Genomic DNA, 20473 nt, shown 5'->3' with positions numbered 1-20473 from the left:
TTCTCCTGTACTGGACATGTAGATAGTGCTTCAAATTCAAACTACAACTCAAAAAATAAAATATTTAGGGCTTTAATTAGTTATTTTCACGGTATATCACGACCTTCTCAATATTACGCAGTCAGGATGGATAAACACAGTTGCAATCTTCTGCCACGCCCATGGTTGAAAGGTCCATATATATATATATATACATATATATATGTGTACGCATTGAATAACCTATAGCAATATATTCACTCGTGAAATGAGATTATCTATCTCCTCCCATAAAGCAAATTTTTGAATCCATAAACGTCGGATCATATCTCGAAGGTGTACCCCACTACTATATAGCTTAGCCTATTCGCAGCACTAGAGCCTAATAGAAGTGAACCCTTCAGACCCTTTCAGTAAATAGTACAACTACATAATGGGGACCAATGTATATATATATATATATATATCAATATTCAATACCAGAACAATAATGTCATTGGCGTTGGTGTAGCGAAAAAAACAACATAAATAATAAGAAAAAATTAAAATTATTACATGAATGTGAATCTGATGTGAGAATATAGTTGTCCAGTTTTTTTATTTTTTTTTTATTTTTATGTTGAAAGGACATATAGTTGTCCAGTTGGCCACACACCAAAAATGCTTAAAGGTCAAACCAATGTTGGAAGGTGACGAATTGGTTGTGTGTTTAGAAATGTATAAGTCCTCCAAAGGATGGGGTATTGTGGACAAAAACTGTACAGACGTGTCGATCAACTATTGGCCTAGCCTGAAACATCACTACTGTACATCATATGAACCTTATATTATTAAATTATTTCTAATAATACACGTCGACCTGAAGAGTTGCAATCGCTTTCGTACCCTATATATTCCTACATATCCTCCTCTCTCTCTCTCTCTCTCTCGAGCTGGAAAAGGAAAGGAAAGGAAAGTCGGAGTTCGTCGAAGGACTATCATCAACTGTAGAGAGAAAGAAAGGTTCCACTCACATGCATCGATATTCTTTAAGCATATAATAATGTAGATTCATAGAGGGTAAACATCTACATGGTTAGTGTTTTAGTAGCTAATTAATTGACAGATAAAGTTAAACTAGTAGGCTTAGAGAGAGAGAGAGAGAGGATGGAAAAAAAAGAGCTTTTATTCATTCTCGATGCATGATTGGGTTAGAGGATTTACAAGAAGCCCCACATGGATAACGATGGTGCAACAGAAAGCAATGGTGCAAAATTTAAAGCCAATAAGAGAACTGTAAAAAAAAATATTGGTAGTTGGTAGACTCATTTATATCTTTTATTTCAATAGCCAGCAAGATAAACTAGTAAAGAATAAAATAAATAGTCTAGATAAGCTTTTGAGTAATAATTTAAACCTTTGTAGTACAGAACTCAACATCGGCAAAAGAATTGAATTCTCATCACTAATTATTATTTATTTATTACTGTACACATACTGGCCTCTATGACTATGAATATGAGACGAGCTAATTTGAAATTATTCCCATAAAACTAAAAAAATAAATACAAAAATCTTTTTTGATTAGATTTTCTAATCCTCCGCGGGTACTGTTACTTGGCATTAAAAAGAAAGAGAGAAGAAATGGTGTTTTTGTGGTCCTAACTCATAATTCGTCTTCTTCCACAAGGTTTTTCATTCCCCTTATCTTTGGCATACTCTCCCATAATATATACACCAACGCATATATAGGTATTTGGCGTGTATATATACGCATCTCTCTCTCTCTCTCCCTATATCTCTCTCTCTCTCTCCTGATCTATTTCCTCACTCGTCTCTTCTTTCTTCAGCTGATAATGGAGCCAAACAAGGTCCAGGGAAAGAGGAGCTTGACGGCCAAGGCTAGAGACGAGGCTGACGAGGAGGGAGAGGAAGAGGAAGAAGAAGAGGAAATAGACGACGACGTCGTTTCCGGGGGCGGGCTAGGGTTTCAATCCGGTGGGGACGAGTACATGGTAAGGAAGAAAAGGCTGGTGATCGCCGGGGAAGGCAGGGCCAGGGGAAGCGGCTCGGGATCCGGTGCGGGAGGGTCCACGGCGAGGCCTGGCTGCCAGGCGGACAGCTGTCCTGCTGACCTGTCCGAGGCCAAGCACTACCATCGCCGCCACAAGATCTGTGAGATCCACGCTAAAGCTCCGGTGGTCCTCGTCGCCGGTCTTCAACAGCGCTTTTGTCAGCAATGTAGCAGGTTCTCACTCCAAAAAAAACCCTAATTTTTTTTAATTTTTTTTTTATAAATCTTGTTCGCTAATATGCCTTTCATTTCATATCCTAAATTTGCTTTGATTATTAGTGTCTGTTTTTTCATTATAATTTGTTTATTGATTAATGTGGATCTCGTTTGTACTTTGTATTAGTCATGATTTTTGCTCCTGGTAATGGCTAGTAGTAATACATGTGTGAATTTAAATGTGGTACTTGTGATGAGAGTCTTTCTGTTTTTTTTTTTTTTTGCTTTCTTTTTTTGGTGATGCAATGACACAGTAAATCCCAATAATGATTATTTTTTTAGTCACAAGGGTATCATTATTGGATGTGAATTGCACACATTTATGACTGTTTTTTAGTGTGTTTTGTTTTTGGGATTACCTTTTCCTGCAAATGGGAACTACCACAAAGGTCTTGCACTGCCTCTTCACTCCAAATTAGCCCTAGCTATCACCCTAAAGAGCGTGTTTAAAATATATATATATATATATATATATATATATATATATATATACATATATATATATATATATGACACACACATAAATTTATTATTTATGTAAGCATGTGGTGTGTGTATTTATATATACAAATAAGTGTGAGTATGTTAACGGGTTTAAATAGTTTGTTTCCAAATATGAATATGGTCGGTCAAAATTGGTGCATATTGTAGGTTGCCAAGGGGTTTACGCAATATATGTGATCAGTGTCTTTAGGAAATGAGACACATCAAGAACCCCACTTGATCAGTTCTATAAAGCATGTAATCTCTCTGAGTTTGACTTGGTCTCATCTCATCTCTACTTCGTCTTTCGTAATCATACTGATACATATATCATATATGTAAACAATAGTGGCCTATCTATATTTATCAAGCACATCACACCTTTACCAAATCCCAGGTTTTTACATATAAATTATTTGCTTTTTCTCTCTTATTTCCCTTTACATGCGATCTATATATGTTCTGGTTCTTTGATTTTTCCTTATTAAATAGTCTAATATAGTCCCTTTGTGTATATTAGCTGGAGTACTGAAGATAAATATGTATGATATGACAAATTATAGCTCAATAATTCTTTTAATTATTTTTTCTTTGGGTTGACTCACACTCTTCTCCTTATGCGGATGAGAGTGCTTATTCATGAGTTAGCTTCACTTATCGTATCATTTTATTTTGTGAAAGAAAAAAATATCCAATTTCGTTTGACCTTTGTAATTGTAGACTTATAGACAAGTTACATTTCTACATTATATATATATATATATATATATATATATATATATTATTTTAGTAGAAAATAAGCAATTTTTCTCCAAATAGTATTATGTCGAGAGAAATTTTATAATGTAGATCTTATAATTAACAGAGTATCAAGAGTGGACTTGTTATTTAGAAAATATCTAAAATAGATTTTTTTCACATTTTTTTGACAAAACTGCCCCTGATAGTATTTAAACATGTTTGGGTATTGGAAATCCTTGCACAAAATAATAATAATAATAATAATAATCTAAGTAGGTCATCGAAAATCATCGAAAATTTCTTTTAAAATGAAGGCTTGAATTCTTCCACGGGCATTTTTTTTTTTCGAAAATGAATCAAGATTACAATTTAAGATATTTTCAAAATAACAAGTCTAATCTTAATATTTCTTTAATTATTGAATCTACAATATGATATTTCTATATGCCTATCTTTTCATAAATATATTAAGTATAATACCTAAATTTTATTGATTTATGAGTCAATCTTTATTCTAATTTTTCTTTTCTCATCATTTTATAAACGCATCTTAATACTCATATCCCAAACATTTTCTGGCAAACATAAATTTTGCATTTAAATGTCATATGTTAGATATATTGAGCTAGGTATTCTTCAAAAATTAAAAAGAGAAATGTTGAGTATATATATCCAATCTGCATGCACATTTATATATACATGTGTTTCAGGTTTCATGGGCTACCAGAGTTTGATAGCACTAAGAAGAGCTGTCGAAGGCGATTGGCAGGCCATAACGAGCGGCGCAGGAAAACCTCATCAGAGCTTAGAGAAGGTTCCAGCTGAGAAACTAGAAGAACCATAAATGATTTCGCATCAAAATTTCTCAGATAAAGGGTTTTTTAATTAAGGGATAATTAATTAATAATCTATATGTAGCCATGCATCTGGTTTTCCCATCAAATTGACTCTCTAGGAAAGAATAGAAAAAGAAGAAGAAAAAAAAACTTCATATCATTTCTGGCCTAAAAAAAAAAGAGAGCTCTTGTTTTCCGTCCCACTGTTCATGCTCTCTCTCTTCTGTCAAATTCAAATCTTATTAGTTTATCATTTAGTCAAGACATTAAGGCATTACTCATGAGATATGCTGGTTTTGTATTTGGAGAAGATTTGATTGTTCATATAAAAACTATTGATTATTGCTATCCCAAATCGTTTTTTCCGGCATTCATTTCTGCTTCAAGTTTGGAAGATTCGAGACTTTCTTATTGCACAGTTTGGATGGTTATTCTAGTGTTAGTGCTTATTGTGGAAATTGAAAAGAGAAGAAGATGAGGAATTTGAGAGAGACGCAGAGCCAAAAGAGGCTAGAGTTTAATATTGCAAAAATGTTTATGAAAAGATACAAAGGAAATAATAAATAGTCAAATACATAAAAAAAGTCTAAAACTAAGATACCCCTAGCGCGCTCATATATATTCTAATACCCCCCTCAAACTTACGATGTATTAGTGTGAAACATCAAGAGTTTGCTAACTAAGAATCGAAAACGCGGAGTAGAATATGAGCCTTCGTAGATAAATCGGCGATTTGCATAGCAAAAGTGATGAATGGCAACATGATGGCCCCCTTGACAATCGAACTCAATATACTTTGTACGCTCATGAAATACAGAGTTACGAGTAATTTGAATAGCACTAACATTGTCACAATCTCAATGAGTGGGATTCGAAAGAGAGAAACCCACGTTAGCAAGAAACTATCGCAACCACACAATCTCAGCAGTAGTAGAGGCCATGTGCGATACTCGGCTTCTGTGGATGATCGAGAGACAATCTGCCTCTTGCTCTTCCACGAAATAAGAGAGTCGCTCAAGAATATGCAAAATCCAATTGTTACGATCAAATTGATCTCCACCCCAATCGACATCTGAGTAAGCACGTAACTCAAGAGAAGAGGTAGATGAAAAGAGCAAACTCTAAAACTGAGTCCCCCGAAGATATCGAAGAATACAAAGCACAGTTGCCCAGTGAACTGTAGTAGGAGAAGCAACAAACTGACTAACAACATGGACAGCATAAGCAATGTCTGGCATGGTGATAGTGAGATAAATTAAGCAACCAACCAAAATGTGATACAAAGTGAGATCTGAAAGAGTAACAACATTCAAGGAAGAATACCGAGCATTAAGCTCGAGAGGGGTATCAACAATGCGAGATAGACAAGCCTGATCGAGAATATCAACAATGTATTTGGCCACGAGGAGAGTATGCTACTTCTATTCCTAAAAAGTGCCGTAGAGACCCCAAATTCTTCATCTCAAACTCGTGAGCTAAATGCTTCTTTAACTCTACAATTAGATCAACATCATCCCTTGTGATAATCATATCATCAATATACAACGAGAGCAACGTGCGACCAGAAGGTGTACACTTAACAAAGAGAGCCGAATCATGTGGACTATGATGAAATCCAAGAGATGATATCACAATAGAGAATCTTTAGCCATTGCATGTTGCCAAAGGGGGTCAAGAACAACTTCTTTATAGGAAGATGTCTCGGAGAGTTGGTGTATAGAAGTCAAAAAGGAAACAAAAGAGGTGGAGTAGGTAGAGTAAACATAATCAAGTAACTTAGTGGACTTACAGGTTTGTTGAGGGTAACGAGGTTGAGAAGGAGGATGAGGTGCTAAATCCACACTCGTTGAAGCTCATCTTAAGGTAGTAGGAGTATGAGATATTGATAAGCTGAGATTAATCATCTACATGGCTAGAAGTATCAACCGTACAAGACTCAAAAGAATCAATGCGAGTGAGATCAGACTTATGCAAATTGGGAGTATCCGATGGCATAGAGTAAAAAAGAGACATATTCGGGAGACATAGAGTTTTTTACTAACTAGATCATAACACCGATATCTTTTTTGACCTTCACCATAACCAATAAAGACACATACATCAGAGCGAGATGTGAGTTTACTACGTTCAACATGAGGTCGGAGAACAAAACATGCAGAACCAAAGACTCTCAAGAAAGTACAATAAGAAGCGTGACTATAAAGTTTTTTGAAGGGAGACAAAACTGAAGTGATGGAGGACGAAATTATGTTTATGGAGTGAACGGCAGTTAGAACGGCTTTTCCCCAAAACTCACTAGGAACATGAGTAGACAATAGGAGAGAACGGGTTGTTTCAACGATATGTCTATGTTTTCTCTTAGCTATACCATTTTGTAATGGTGTGTCGGTACAAGAAGTTTGATGGAAAGTACCATCTGAAGTAAGCAAATAAGAGAAACGAATAGATGTATATTCACCCCCCAAGTCACAACCAAAATATTTAATACCAGCACTATGTTGAGTTGTAACAAAAGCACGAAACATATGATAAATGCCAAGAGAATCATAACGATATTTCATAATATAAACCCAATAAAAATGAGTAGAATCATCAATAAAAGACACATAGTACAGAGATCCACCCTTTGTATGAATGCTGAAGGTCCCCACACATCAGAATGTACTAAATTAAAAGGTGAAAGAGAAACATAGACACTTTTAGGAAAAGATAAAGCAGAAGTAAAGCAAAATTCAACAACAAAATCTCCAAATCCAGAAACGAGCAAAGCCAACAAAGAAAGCAAATCAGAGTACGTACCACAGTGAGGATCAAGTCGTTGCAAATATCCCCCAAAACGATGCAAAAACCACAAAATTGGAGCCGAACACAGACCCAAAATTGGAGCTCGACCACCGATATTGATAATCCTAGCGCAACCAATTCGAGGTGACGAGATTTGCGCTCTGATACTATGTGAAAATTGCAAAGAGAAAAAGAAGAAGAATTTGAGAGAGAGAGGGAGAGTCAAAAGAAGTTAGAATTCCATATTGCAAAAGTATTTATGGAAAAATACAAAAATAATAAATAATCAAATCTATAATAAAATGTTAAGACTAAAATACTCCTATAATATATATATATATATATATATATATATATATATATATATATATTAATACTTATTCCTCTATAGCAGGGATTTGATGACTATACTAAAAACTCATTTGGGAATTGGGAATGTATATTTTCTATATCAAAAGAAGCCTCGAGGAGTCATGCAACAATAACAAATAAGGGCACACATCATTTTGGAAAAATAAAATAAAATAAGACCAGAAAAATTGAGCAATTTGTGCTGGGAACGATATCCAAGACTAAAAGACTATCGTGTAATTTCCATAACCCTGGAGTTGTGCAATTCTTGTGCTCCACGCAGCCTCCTATGCATAATGTGACTAGTTTTCGACATATAAAAAAAAAAAAAAAAAAGTTAGAAACTAGGTCATTTAAAAAAAAAAATGAGACAGAAAAAAGGAATTAATACCTTGGGGGAACCAGGACAAAAGTGAAAAGACAAAGACTAAAAAGTGATAAACTTTCTATATTTGGAGTAAAGCTGCCAAGAGGTCGGACAGCGGCAATTTTTTTCAAGCATTTTAAAAAATATTAAAAGTATTTTTTAATTTAAAAAAACACACTTTTAATAAAAAAAAACAGTAAAATTTATAATAGAAAAAAATACTGTATCATTGATGATAAAATTTAATTGAAGTGTCAAAAATACTTTTTATACATACAAACATAATTTTGAACTAAAATACATAATTTCTAATTTAAAAAGGGTTGGGCACAAATCGAACTTAACGAGGGCCTGAAATGGACTCGAGTTGGACTTTTTGAGGGGTTGGGTCAGACGGGCTTCGGGGCCGGCGTAGTCTTGGCCCTTCAATGAGGCTAGTTTGACCCAATTTTTTACATAAAAAAAAAGCCTAAAACCTTAAAAAAAAAGAGTAAAGCAAGTTAACGCACGTTATAATCTAATTTATTGTCTTTGTGAAAAAGGTTCAAAAGGGCCGAGTCGGGCCGCCCTTTTTTCAAGCCCAAGAGTGGCTTAGGTCCGTCCCAAACTTTTTTATTGACGGGACAGGGCCGGGCCAAGCCTAAGGAATAGGACTTTAGGTTCAATCCTAGACCAAGCCCTCGATCTTCAGTACTGAGGGTCAAGCCTTGACCCGGGCTATAAAAAGGCCTAAATTGCACCTCAAAAAGCAACTCAAACCGTTTAAAAAAAAACAATAACTAAAAAAATTATTCAAAAAAAATATATCCTTTCTAATAAATTTAAATTAAGTGTAAGAAAAAAATATTTATTTTTTCTTGATGTTAACAAGATTTTTTTTTACAAATTTGTTTACTATTTTCGACTTTAAAAGTTAAAAGTTATTTTTGAGATTAGTTTTAGAAAAAACATTGTTACATATAAATACATCTTAATTTTTTTCTCGGGAAAAAGAAAACACAATGTTTTTAATGTTTTTGGATTGATCCGCATTATAATGGACTGAGATTTTTATAATATTGGGATGGGAATCATGTGATTAATAGTCGTGCAAAAGTTAAAATGGACATGAACTAATCTAAAGTGCATGAGATAAGAAAAATGCAAGAGGAAAAAAAATTCAGAGTGGAAAAAAGAATTTTCTCCTCGAAAAAACAGAGTAACAAATGTATGGAGTATGGACTTCGTATTGCAGCAGATTTGGGGTACAAGACTGTCAACGAGTGATCTCCATCTTCAAGAAAATGCACTCTTTGGCTATAGAACTCGGGCTCTTGGTTGCGGAAATCCGAAACTATAAGGATAGATTTGATTCGGTTTTTTTTTTTTTTTTCCTTCATCCCCGCAGATATAATGTCGCTGTGCATAAGTTAGCTAAATAGGCTTTACATTTCGAAAGCTCTGTAACCTGGGTGTCTGAAGCCCCTCACTGACTGTATACTGATATACAGGCTGATTTGCCTTGGTGAGATTCTTGATGTTTAGCTTAAAAAAATAAAAACGTGGAAAAAAAAAACAATATTGGTAATATTTTGGTAAAATAAACAGCACTACTGAAGTCCATTTTCCTCGAGCGAATCTAACTAGCATGTTGCGGAATAGATCCCTAAAAATGACAAATGTTTAAAGAAGAAAATTATAATTTGTGTTTAAATTTGTAGTGAATCAATTCTAAATTATATTTGTTAATGTAGGAATGGATTCACTACAAACTGGATATAAATTCAAAGAATAATAATTAGACACGGAGTCGATGCATCGGTCCCACACTATTCAAACTGAGTTCGCATTGGAGCCACCATCAAATGTTAGGTTTGTCATTGTAGATACAAAACCTCTTTGGGAAATTGGCAAGTTTCAACGATCGATCTTCACTCTAACTTACTGTGAGAGATTCTCAGCTCTTAGTGAAGCTGAGCCGATCGGTCTTCCCTCTTTATGGTTGCTTTAGACATGAGGCTACCCATCCACTCTGATGTATCTAAATTCTTTGTAAATCTTTGTAGTCAAACTGTCTATTATCTAGAGAGAAGCTTAATGGCCTTTTCTCTTATTCTATTTCTAAATATAAACAAATAAAAAGGAGGTCGTGGGAAAATTTGGTGGTCGATGACAATTATTTATGGTCGATGTCAAGTTTCAATTTAGGTTTAAAAATATACAAAAAAAAAATAATAATAAAATATGCACAATTTTATCTATGGACTCTAATCTAAGTTGCACTCCCTATATACTTTTTATCATTTTTTTAAGAAGACAATTGTTCTTGGTGGTGAGGCATGTTTAAAGACTATTCGAGAGACCTAGTCAAGGGTCAAGACCGTGATTTGTAGATAGTCAAAACATGCAGTTCATGGACATCATTTGCATGTTAAAGATGTTTTGATCTTGATTTTCATTACAGTGAACAATTACAATTGAAATCCCTTATACAGATGAGTCCTAAACAGAAGTACCATCAGAAATTTTGTATTGGATAGAAAATTATACCACTACTGAACAAATACACATATACACAAATATTTATGACAAAGATTCCGAATAACTATGATTTACCAAAAGAAAATGTGTCGAATCGGCTACATTGTCCACAGGTCACATAACTCAATATTAGAGATCTTATTGTCAAAGGGTCACTTTGACAGAACATAATATTAGAGAGCTTATTGTTAAAAGAGCTCAATTTCTTAAAATTCTTATATGATAATAACAGTATCAGCCGAACAAAAATCATCAATTGAGTCAAACCTACTTCAAAAAACCTGCTTAAAATTTTAAAAGTAACTAGCGAATCCAATTAAACACTTTTTAGAAACAATCTACAAAGAAGCAATTATCGAAACGGCCGTAGAACTAACCAAAACGAAAGGCATAACCTTTGATATGAGAACCTGTATTAAGGTTTGAATTTAAAATCAAATAAATAAATTAAACCTGTATCGAGGAGATGAAAAGGGAATGAGGGACTTATTCCCTGTTGATGCCGAGAAGTTTCACGGCCAACTCCCACGTAACAATCGCCGCTGCATTAGCAGGAAATGCCCGAACTAGGGTTGGGCCTAAACCAGTGTAGCATCCTCTAAACCCGTCCCGCCTATAAATCTACGACACAAATATATATATATATATATAATAAAATAAAATAAAAACCACTTTTTTCATTGCAAAAACGGATTCCAGTATTCTTACCGAACTCAATATTAGGAAGGGATTTCGCGTGGAGTTCTTATCCGGGGAAGTTTGGATTATTGTTTTGGCAACATCCAATGGCAACACAGCTGACCAACACTACACAAAATGCGCAGATTTTTTTTTAAAGAAAAAAAAATCATTAATAAGAGTATGAAGAAAAAGTTCTAGGTTCATACCACCATACCACCGAGACCACCACTGAGGATCCCGACCCCCACGTCGACCAAGTTTCCGTGGTCAGAGAAAGCAGGTTTCAGTTGCGAATTCACGTGAAAGCGAACGTACTCGTAAACCGTGAAAAACACCGCGTTCCCTACACTCTCTCTTAGCAACGTCGCAAAACCTCCACGGAAAATGCCCTTCACCTGAAAAGGGTTTTTCCATCAGCTAAAAATAATATCATCAATTAGCTTCTTTCTAGAAGCAGAGAATATCACTTAGCCTCTCACCCCGTCGCTTTTCACAGTTTTGACGGCACAGTCTAGAGGACTTTTGTATCTGTTAGACGCCGGGGTCGAAGAATCTGTACCCTGAACTTGCATCCTACACTGAAGAAACGATCTTCGTTAGAACTAATCGCCGAATTTAAGACCCCTGAGATTATAAGCGCTTACTCCGGGTAATTATATTGAAGCGCAAAATTGGTTGAAGATCACAAGGCGTTTCGAATAAGAACGCCTTTTTAATTTATTCGAATTTATTGATTGCTTTAATTACTATATATTAAATAATATTATTTAGTTTTTGGTATGATCCTACATTTTAAATATAATTAATTATTTGTTGTATCTATCAGTCAAAGATCACAAGGTGTTTCGAATAAGAACGCCTTTTTAATTGTACAATACAGACCTTCAGTAACTCCGATGGACATAGTACAAAACTGATTATAGCTCCCGCATAAGCAGCGGACGGAACTATCACCCGTGCCTCTGGTCTATTGTTCTTCTGCGAACTTCCCTTCACAAATATACACAAATTCTCTCTTTTAACTAAAAAATTACGCGAATAACATGAATGGAACAGAGTTTGGTTACTATATACCTGCAGTTTCTGCTTCGTCTGAGAATAAATACCGAAAGCTAGGGAACTCTCGAAAGCCATCCCTACGAAAGACGAGGTGGCGCCTCTGTAAAGTCCTCTGATCTGTCATGGTCGAAATCGAAAGTGTAGAGATGAGTGAGCTTCTCAGGAAAATTAGAACCAGAATATGAGATTATGAGTGTAATATCAATATAAAAAATAAAAATAAATAAACAAGAGATGAACTAAGTGGCCATGAAAAGTGAAGTACACCATACTCCTTCAGTAGATAGAATCCTGGCTGTACAGTGCAAAGCGCCTCTGTACTTTATTCCATGTGCTTCAGTGTTGTGTTTTTGCATCTTCACCTATCACCAAAAATCCATAAAACCTCGCACATATCAGAGAAGACCCAAGATTTTAATCAACCAGGACTCGGATGGATTTCACTATCGTCTCTTTAGGGCTTAAACCCGTAACAGAACCACATAAGCCCATTATGTTTGGAAGGAGAGAAAGAAAGAGAAACGACCTTAACAGTGTCGAAGGGGTGACCGGTGAGGACAGTGGCGACGCCGGCGAGAGAGCCGGCGACGTAGTCCTTGTAGGCACGAGTGTCTGCCATTGACGCAATCTTTCAAGCGGTCTTGTCTCCGATTAACGATTTAGCTCTTCGCTCCTCTAATCATTGTTTATGTCGCTGTTCCATTGGGGAATGCTATGCGAAGCACTTCTTCGAAGTTGGAACCAAAAACGAAGACGCCATATGGGAAGAAATTCCACATATGGAAATGGGAATGAAATGAAAGTGGTAATTATTCGTTCAGTCGTTTCTTCAATATTCCGCCGTTTAAAGGATAAATGACATGTAGTACCAGTAAACTCAATTGAATTCTGTATTTGTGATTAATTTGAATTGAATCATCCTTATCCTTAGCTTTAGCTTGAGTGTTTGGTTGGAGATAATGTTAATCACATTTCGGGTATTTTAAGATTACGTTGTTTGGTGTGACTTAATGTTAAAAAAACATTCCTGATAATATGATTATCTAGGCAATGAGATTATTTTAAAATAAGGTAATCCTAATACCACTAATACCATTGTGATTTTCAGATTTTTATATGATATTTTTTTTTGTTACGAACATGTGGTTTTGTTTTAAAAGCGGTATATAATATATATATATATATATATATATATATATATATATATATATACACACACACGTACGTTATAATATATGATATATGTACGTTATAATATATGATATATGTATATGTATATGTATATATATATTAGTATTTAATATTATGTATATATATATTTCGTTAAGTTTTATATGTCATATGTCAATAACAAATTGAAATATAAATTTTATATTAATACTATATAGGTCTATGATAAATTTATATGTAGTCATTTGATAGGAATGAGATTAAAATAGTAGTCAAATTTTTAATTTATCTATCGAAATAACCGAACATAATTAGAGTTCCAATAATGCTCTTTTCCAAATCAGTTATGAAACCGCCGCTCGTTCTTCTACACCGTCGCCGGTCATCTGTTCCGATCGCCTTTCTGTCATCTGTTTCGATCGACATAGAAGGTTTCAAAAGTCGGTCAATGCACCAACTCCATGACTCCAACGAGAACGACATTGTTCTCATTTATCGACAATCACAATTCGTCCGCGGCGGCGCAGAGACTCTCCAGGGTCTATCGAACCCTGAATCGTACGGCGACAGGTTTCGGCTAAAGCATTTAATTGTGATCAAACGATTCTCAAAATGATCAAAGAAGTCGGACCGGTAAAGCTTTTTGAAGTTGAGACCATTACGTTGTGGATGTAATCTCAAGAATCGCATGATCTTTCCCTTAAATAAAATAATAATAAAAAAAGAACAACGTTGGTCGCTTCCATTAAACAAGTGATATTTGCTTAAAAAATTATGTTAAACAAATTTCCGTCAAAAAATATTCTATAGATGAGCATGCGTTGAGCCGATTGTGTGACGCGTGTAATTGTGCTCACATTACCTGAAGCTCTCGACCAAACTATATGAATGGGAAGGTTTTTAAGGATCTCTAGATTAAAATTCTTCCTTTCCTCTTGCTAATTCCTGAATTCGGATAAATAATTAGAATCTATGTCTTCTCAGTTTAGAGCTTTTGAGTCCGCAGGCTTAGTGCTTTCTTGAGGTTTTAGGACGGATTCAATCGGCTTCTCGCCTCATCTTTTGGATTGAGTTGCGTTTTCCCAAGTGAGCAAACGACCCCATAACACCTCTCATCACATAAATCCACCTTACCACCACTTTCATGCTATAATAGATCGAAACTAGTGATCTACAAGAGAATAACCCCAAAAACAGTGGTGCTCATAATGAACATGAAGCTAGCAGATAAAGTACTGGGATTGTAACAAAATAGCCATATGAAATTAGGGTCCAACGGTTATATAGCCCAATAGAACTTAAGCTTTTGCAAAATAGTCATAGTTTGCTAACTATAAGCAAACTAGCCCAAGTAAAATTAATCTAGGTTGGATTAAATTTAATCTCAACGAACTATAAAGACAGAATACAAGCTTTATGAAAATTGAATTAAAATTAATCGAGGCAAAATTAAATTTAATGAAAACATGTACTCTCAATTGACTATTTTGATATACCTAATGAAAGTATGGCTATTTTGCAAAAGTCATAATTTATTCTCACGGTATGAAACTAGCATGTCGTCAACACATAGTAAATATATTCAATTATTCTCACGGTATTGTATAGCTTTTTATTTTCATTTCTTGTTCTTTACATTTGTATCGATTTCACTAGATAGGTTTACGGAGATGAACCAAACATTTTTATTTTTTATTTTAAAAAAAAAAAAGATTTACGAACACATTCCACCAAGAAAATCAGCACTTCTTGGTATTGGCGTCAAAAATATCAATGGACGATTCACAATTCAACGTATTTGAGTCAAGATCACAAAAGAGGTGCAAAAGAACTTGATGCAAGATCTCTAGCCATGCTCTATAGTTGAGAAAGCTCATAACTTGCTAGGGACTTTTGCAGTTGGCTTTGTTTCTGAGTCGTCGATTTGAGTCGGCTTTCGCAGAAGCTCTTGTCTTTCAGCCATGAATTTGGCAAAACGAGAACCTTTGACTTCTTTATTGTCACTGTCTTCCAGGCTAGGCAATGGCGGGGGCTTCGGAGATATTGGGGGCACCAATGCCCAAACCGAAGAAAGCTGCTCGTTTGGTTCGTCCAGGCTCTCTAGCAATGAAAAATCCCTCATCTCTGTTTATTGCAACCAGTCATAAACCGTTACTAGCAGCAATATGTTGATAAATTAAATTAAACTTGCAGACACAATAAAAAGAAGGAAACAAAGAAAAAAAAACAGATAGTTCCATTCTTAAAATGAGAAATGTATATACATCAATGGCCAACCTTTTGCGAACATAAAGATGGGCAATAGAGCCGAACATGGAATGCTAAAGTTTAAATGAGGAATGACAGTTCCACCGCCATGCCTTGCATTGCTGTGTTGAAAAAAAAAAAAAAAAAAGTCCAATTAGATATTTGAGACCATACGCATAGGAAACCACTTATACGAAAGACTTTATTTGATGGCAACATGCGAATAGTGTTTTCTATATGCGAATAGTTTTCTCAAACTTTAAAAGCTTCGATACTCATTGGTTGGACTAAATGCTTAAATAGCAGTCTTTATCAATATATAGCTCGACGTGAGCAAGAATGCTGTTCATATAACAAATTTAGAGTGCCTATAACCAAGAACTTCTGGATTTACTCATAATATACTTTTTTTTTCATACCTTGTCACAACTCCAATCATATGGCCATTCGAATTTACAACTGCTCCGCCGCTGCTACCAGGATGAACCGCAGCTGTTGTTTCAAGCATCACTGGGAAATTCCCATGACCATTTTCAGAAGAACCAAGTTGATGAGAGGAGGGAAATCTTGCTTGGACTAGTTTGGAAACTACTCCAGAGCACACAGATGGGGTCAAGCCTAGAGAAAAATCCAAACTCAGAACCAAAACGACAAATTAATGGATTTCCATGCAAATTGACTTTCAAAAATTGAAGAAAACATTGGGTAAGGATCGCAGGAGCTGAATTAGTTTTGTCCCCTTCGCCAAGAGAAAGTGACAGGAATTAAAAAATGAGAAAAGATGATTCTTTCCATTCGATGATGGCGTGTGATATCAATAGCACAAGTGTATTCACAATATTAAGACAACAAGAGGAGAGGAATGACAGGAGTTATACCACATCGCGGTCCAAATAACCCGTGCCCAATGACATAAGCCTTGGATCCAATGGAAGGCCTCGAAAAATCAGTCACCATCGGGAAAAGCTGCTCGGGAACAGACTCGAGCTGCAACAGAGCAACATCCAAAGAGCCTTTGCAGATATAGATCGCTATAGCATCACGCCAAGTCCAGGGATCCGTGTGATTCAAGCGGACACGTATTTTTCTGCTGCCCATGGAGTCCGAACTCCATGCAAATCCCCCGGGCTTAACACCTAAAAAAGAAGTATCCGAGGTTCTTTTCCCGAATCTCCACGGTTCCAACAGATGAGCATTTGTGAGTACCAGGCCTTGATCATTGAGCAAGACACCGGATGCCCATACTCCATTGTCAACCGCGATGAGGCAAACGGAAGCCACAGCCTTTTCAACCGGTAAAGAAGAGGGACATAATGAGCTTCGATCTTCAGAACTCCCTTTTCCTGAATTTTGAGGCACTACCCGAAGCAAGCTGCTGCAAGATGTCGCAATCGCTTCCCACGGAATGACCAGCTGTTATCCAATCACTAGAAGTTTTGGATGATGTGTTAACTGTTAACTATAATGAACTTTGAATAATGTGAATAGGGATAGAAGTGCTCCTATGCTCACCTGAATTTCAGCACCACTAATCTTCTGCATCAATGGTCTCATCAAGATACCGATAAGTTGTGCCTGCGCGTCGAAGACTGGACCACCTTCTGTCCCTAATAGATTCAAATTGTGAATGAAAATTAGAAAAATGCACCAAAAGGGATCCAAATTATTATTCTTTTCTTTTCAGAAAACTATTGCTCACACCAGGAAGGCATCGTATGTCAGCCATCAGTAATGATCTGGGAGATGAACGTGGAGGATAGGTGTTGGAAATTGATCCAACTGATATGCTGCCAAATTTAACATCAACATTATAAATCATTTAAACCCCAAAATATGAAAGGATACGAAGAGGAATGTAAACTAATTAACGTGTTCATCCATGTTAAATAGCCACAGAAACATTCATGAATTGCACACCCGTTTAGTTCTAGCATCCTTGCACATACATATATGTCAAACTAACGTGCCCGACCAAGCCATAATTATTGTAACTGCTATTTCTCAGATCGGTAACGTTCAGTTATTGAAAATGTTACAAGGGATTCATGGACCAAAGTAATAATAAAATTACTTTTCTTAATAGCTTGACAGCAAAAATATGCAATGTAACAAAAGAAAACACGCTACCTATTAAAGAAGTGCAAAGGTGAAAGGGCTCCGAAAGGGGATCCCACTGCCATAATGAAATCTCCCTTTCTATTTGAAGGTGATATTTTGATATCTGGAACATCCTATATAGTAAAGAAAACAACACCGTTTACACGTGATTATATGTGTAACATATGAAAAAATATTGCTGTCAGTGCCACTTATGTCTCACTTATACTTGAGAGTTGAACTTAAAAAAGGTTAAAGTACGAGCAAAAGGTTCACCTTAGACAGCGACGAGACTCCTAGTATGGCTACTCGAGTAGTCAACCTGCCTAACTGATTTACATTGCTCGATTCTGCAGGATGCACCTGGTTCCAGATTGTGACAGCACTCAGTTAATGACTTAAAAATTGTTTCCTTTCGGGAAAAAAAGGCGTAAATGATACAATACTAACCTGTGCTTGGGTAACAAGCGACTGTGGAACTCTATTGAGTGAGGCTAAAGACCAACCAACCTCCCATCCATGCTCTAAGGAGCCTAATGAAGCTTCAACAACTGATTGGAGTGCCCTCGCAGTCATTGGAATATCAATCTGTTTTATGTAATCGAGAACTATAAAGTGCAATAAATATGAACCATCTTGAAACATCGACGCATGTTAAGTTGTTAACATTCATACGCAAGCAGTAGAGAAAGTCAACATATACATAATCAGTCGTCTGGAACTAGTTTAGCTTAAATGCATGTTCCAGTATCGTTTTTAAAAAAAATGACACGATTTGAGAGGTTTTCCATTGCTAGTTCGACAGCCAAATGATGCGTACCAGTTTCAGACACTGAGCGGTGTGCCAATGAGAAGCTCCTCCTTTATCAGAATCTCCATCATCCTTAAAATGACATAATTGACATAATCACAAACCAATCTTGAAGCCAAACCATTGAAAAAAACAAACACAAATTTCAATCTACCTCAATCATTATATCAATCCGAGCGCCAGGAATGAACTCAGGAATGACCTCAGGCTGCGCATAAGCAACCAAAACGTGTTAATAACTGAACACCGATTCACAATTCACAGCTGACAGCATGAATTCTTTACCAGCGAAAGATCATCTCTGTGTTGCGAAGAGAGAAACGGTTCAACGACCGATGCGACGGTCAGAACCAGCGTCGGAGATCGATCTCCTCCGGCGGAAAGTTTCTCTGCGGCAGCGGAGTCGTAGAGGCTTTCTGGCAATAGCACACCAGACGCCGAAAGAGTTGTTCGTCCAGAGCTGTATAAACACACACACAGACAAAAACATACTGAGAAATAATTAAATAAAATCCGTTGTTAATTTTGGTTTAATGAAATGAAAGACTTGCGACTTACTGATACTGATGAAAAGCGTGGTTTCGCATTTTGAGTCCCTTCGGATCCTAAACACGCAAAAAAAGACGATGGTTTCGAACTCAATCGAACAAGAAATCAACGGAGAGCGAGAAATAGAGACTTACAGGTCCTTGGACTCTGACCATGGCCGATAAATTCCGAGCAGAATCGGCGGTTCCCAGTGAGCCCATGACGGAGGAGTTTGACTCAATTGCTTCCCTACGGAGTGTTCCTCAAGTCGCCTCAGGGCAGGGCAGGGGCTTTTCTTTGTATTTTAATTTTGTTTCGGATGATAAAAATAAGGGAAGCGGCTCTGCAAACGATACTTGAGGTAAGGTAAAATCGGTAGTTCTGGAGGACGACGTCGTTTTATTCGCATCTTAACCTTTTCCTTTTTTTTTTTTTATTTTTTTTTTATTATTAAACCTTTTCCTCTTTGGACACTTAGCCACAAGTCCAAAATCGGTACTTATTATTTATGTAATAGATGGATTATTGACAATTTCAACTCCGAAATATATACTACAATGATAAAATATCTGACCTGACTCGGAAAGATTTAAACTCGAAAAATTGTTGATAAGAAAGCTCGAGGTAATGGGTCAATAGCTATTAAATAGAAAAAACACACTAATTTCATAAGGTAAGAAAAAAAAATATTGAAGAGAACTTAGAATATCATAGAAACTAACAATTGTACTAGTCAAACATATATCAAAATGCAGCTACTAGCTACAAAATCCAAAACAACCGTTTAGACCAGACATTATTTATTACTTAAATATTTTGATCAAAATATTGTGATATATTCTTGAGGTATCGATAAAATATCAATTATAATCGTTATCATTTTATAAATCTCGTTAAAAAATCGACGATATATCAATAAAATATCGATATTTTTTAGTAGTTAATATCGATAAAAAAATATCGTTCGAATTTGAATATTTATTAATATTATCAATATTTCCTTATTTATATTTTATAATACATATAAATATATATGATAATACCTATATATATTTATATGTAAAATAAAAAAATCAAGCTTTTGAATATATATATATATATATATATATACATATTCTTATATATATGTATATATATACATAATTATCATAATTTTAAATTTTTGTATGTAAAAGAAAAATCAAGCTTTTGAATATATATATATATATATATATATATATATATATTCCTATATATATATGCATATATACATATAATAATTATCATAGTTTAATTTATTAATAATTTTAAAAAATATATCATTAATTCATTTATGTAAATAATAATAAATAATATATGAGTTTATATTAAAAATTGGTACCATCTGAATAGTATTTTATAATTTGTAGTTTGTATTTTGAGTTTATTTGTTGTCTTGAATAAGTAGCATTTGTGAACTATTTTATCATAATAATAATAATAATAATAATAATAATAAATTATATTTTAGATTTGGAGATATATATTTTGATTTTTTTTAATTACATTTTGTTATAGGATTTTTGTCGATA

The 20473-nt window shown here is 35.2% G+C and overlaps 3 protein-coding genes across 4 annotated transcripts; 1 reads left to right on the top strand and 2 right to left on the bottom strand.

Moving 5' to 3' along the window:
* Positions 1–1397: 1397 nt before the first annotated feature.
* SPL3 (squamosa promoter binding protein-like 3) lies at positions 1398–4656 on the top strand. Of its 2 annotated transcripts, none has more exons than XM_089626614.1 (3): positions 1398–1648; positions 1809–2206; positions 4183–4656. In XM_089626614.1, exons 2-3 carry the CDS (start codon positions 1815–1817, stop codon positions 4295–4297), a joined length of 507 nt encoding a protein of 168 aa, XP_089482740.1. In that variant the 5' UTR covers positions 1398–1648; positions 1809–1814; the 3' UTR covers positions 4298–4656. The 2 variants fall into 2 exon arrangements, with proteins under 2 accessions (XP_089482740.1, XP_089482739.1); XM_089626613.1 differs by having other exon boundaries at positions 1480–1710.
* A 5965-nt stretch (positions 4657–10621) lies between these two features.
* MBAC1 (Mitochondrial substrate carrier family protein) lies at positions 10622–12891 on the bottom strand. The gene is made up of 8 exons (XM_089625979.1): positions 12597–12891; positions 12343–12432; positions 12086–12187; positions 11894–12001; positions 11491–11589; positions 11218–11406; positions 11039–11137; positions 10622–10951 (listed from the first exon to the last, which is right to left on the bottom strand). Exons 1-8 carry the CDS (start codon positions 12687–12689, stop codon positions 10817–10819), a joined length of 915 nt encoding a protein of 304 aa, XP_089482105.1. The 5' UTR covers positions 12690–12891; the 3' UTR covers positions 10622–10816.
* Positions 12892–14942: 2051 nt separating this feature from the next.
* DEG15 (protease-like protein) lies at positions 14943–19249 on the bottom strand. Its single transcript, XM_089627172.1, has 14 exons — positions 19079–19249; positions 18954–19000; positions 18681–18855; positions 18550–18603; positions 18405–18467; positions 18035–18172; positions 17861–17947; positions 17615–17718; positions 17189–17274; positions 17000–17094; positions 16366–16900; positions 15907–16105; positions 15518–15609; positions 14943–15364 (listed from the first exon to the last, which is right to left on the bottom strand). Exons 1-14 carry the CDS (start codon positions 19142–19144, stop codon positions 15114–15116), a joined length of 1992 nt encoding a protein of 663 aa, XP_089483298.1. The 5' UTR covers positions 19145–19249; the 3' UTR covers positions 14943–15113.
* Between the last annotated feature and the right edge of the window lie 1224 nt (positions 19250–20473).

Source organism: Urtica dioica, chromosome 9, assembly GCF_054948205.1.
Source record: "Urtica dioica subsp. dioica isolate 48M chromosome 9, U.dioica_male_clone48M_v1_H2, whole genome shotgun sequence".
Taxonomy (NCBI): domain Eukaryota; kingdom Viridiplantae; phylum Streptophyta; class Magnoliopsida; order Rosales; family Urticaceae; genus Urtica; species Urtica dioica.
Note: the sequence above shows the minus strand (reverse complement) of the source record. Positions and strands in the feature narration are given on the sequence as shown.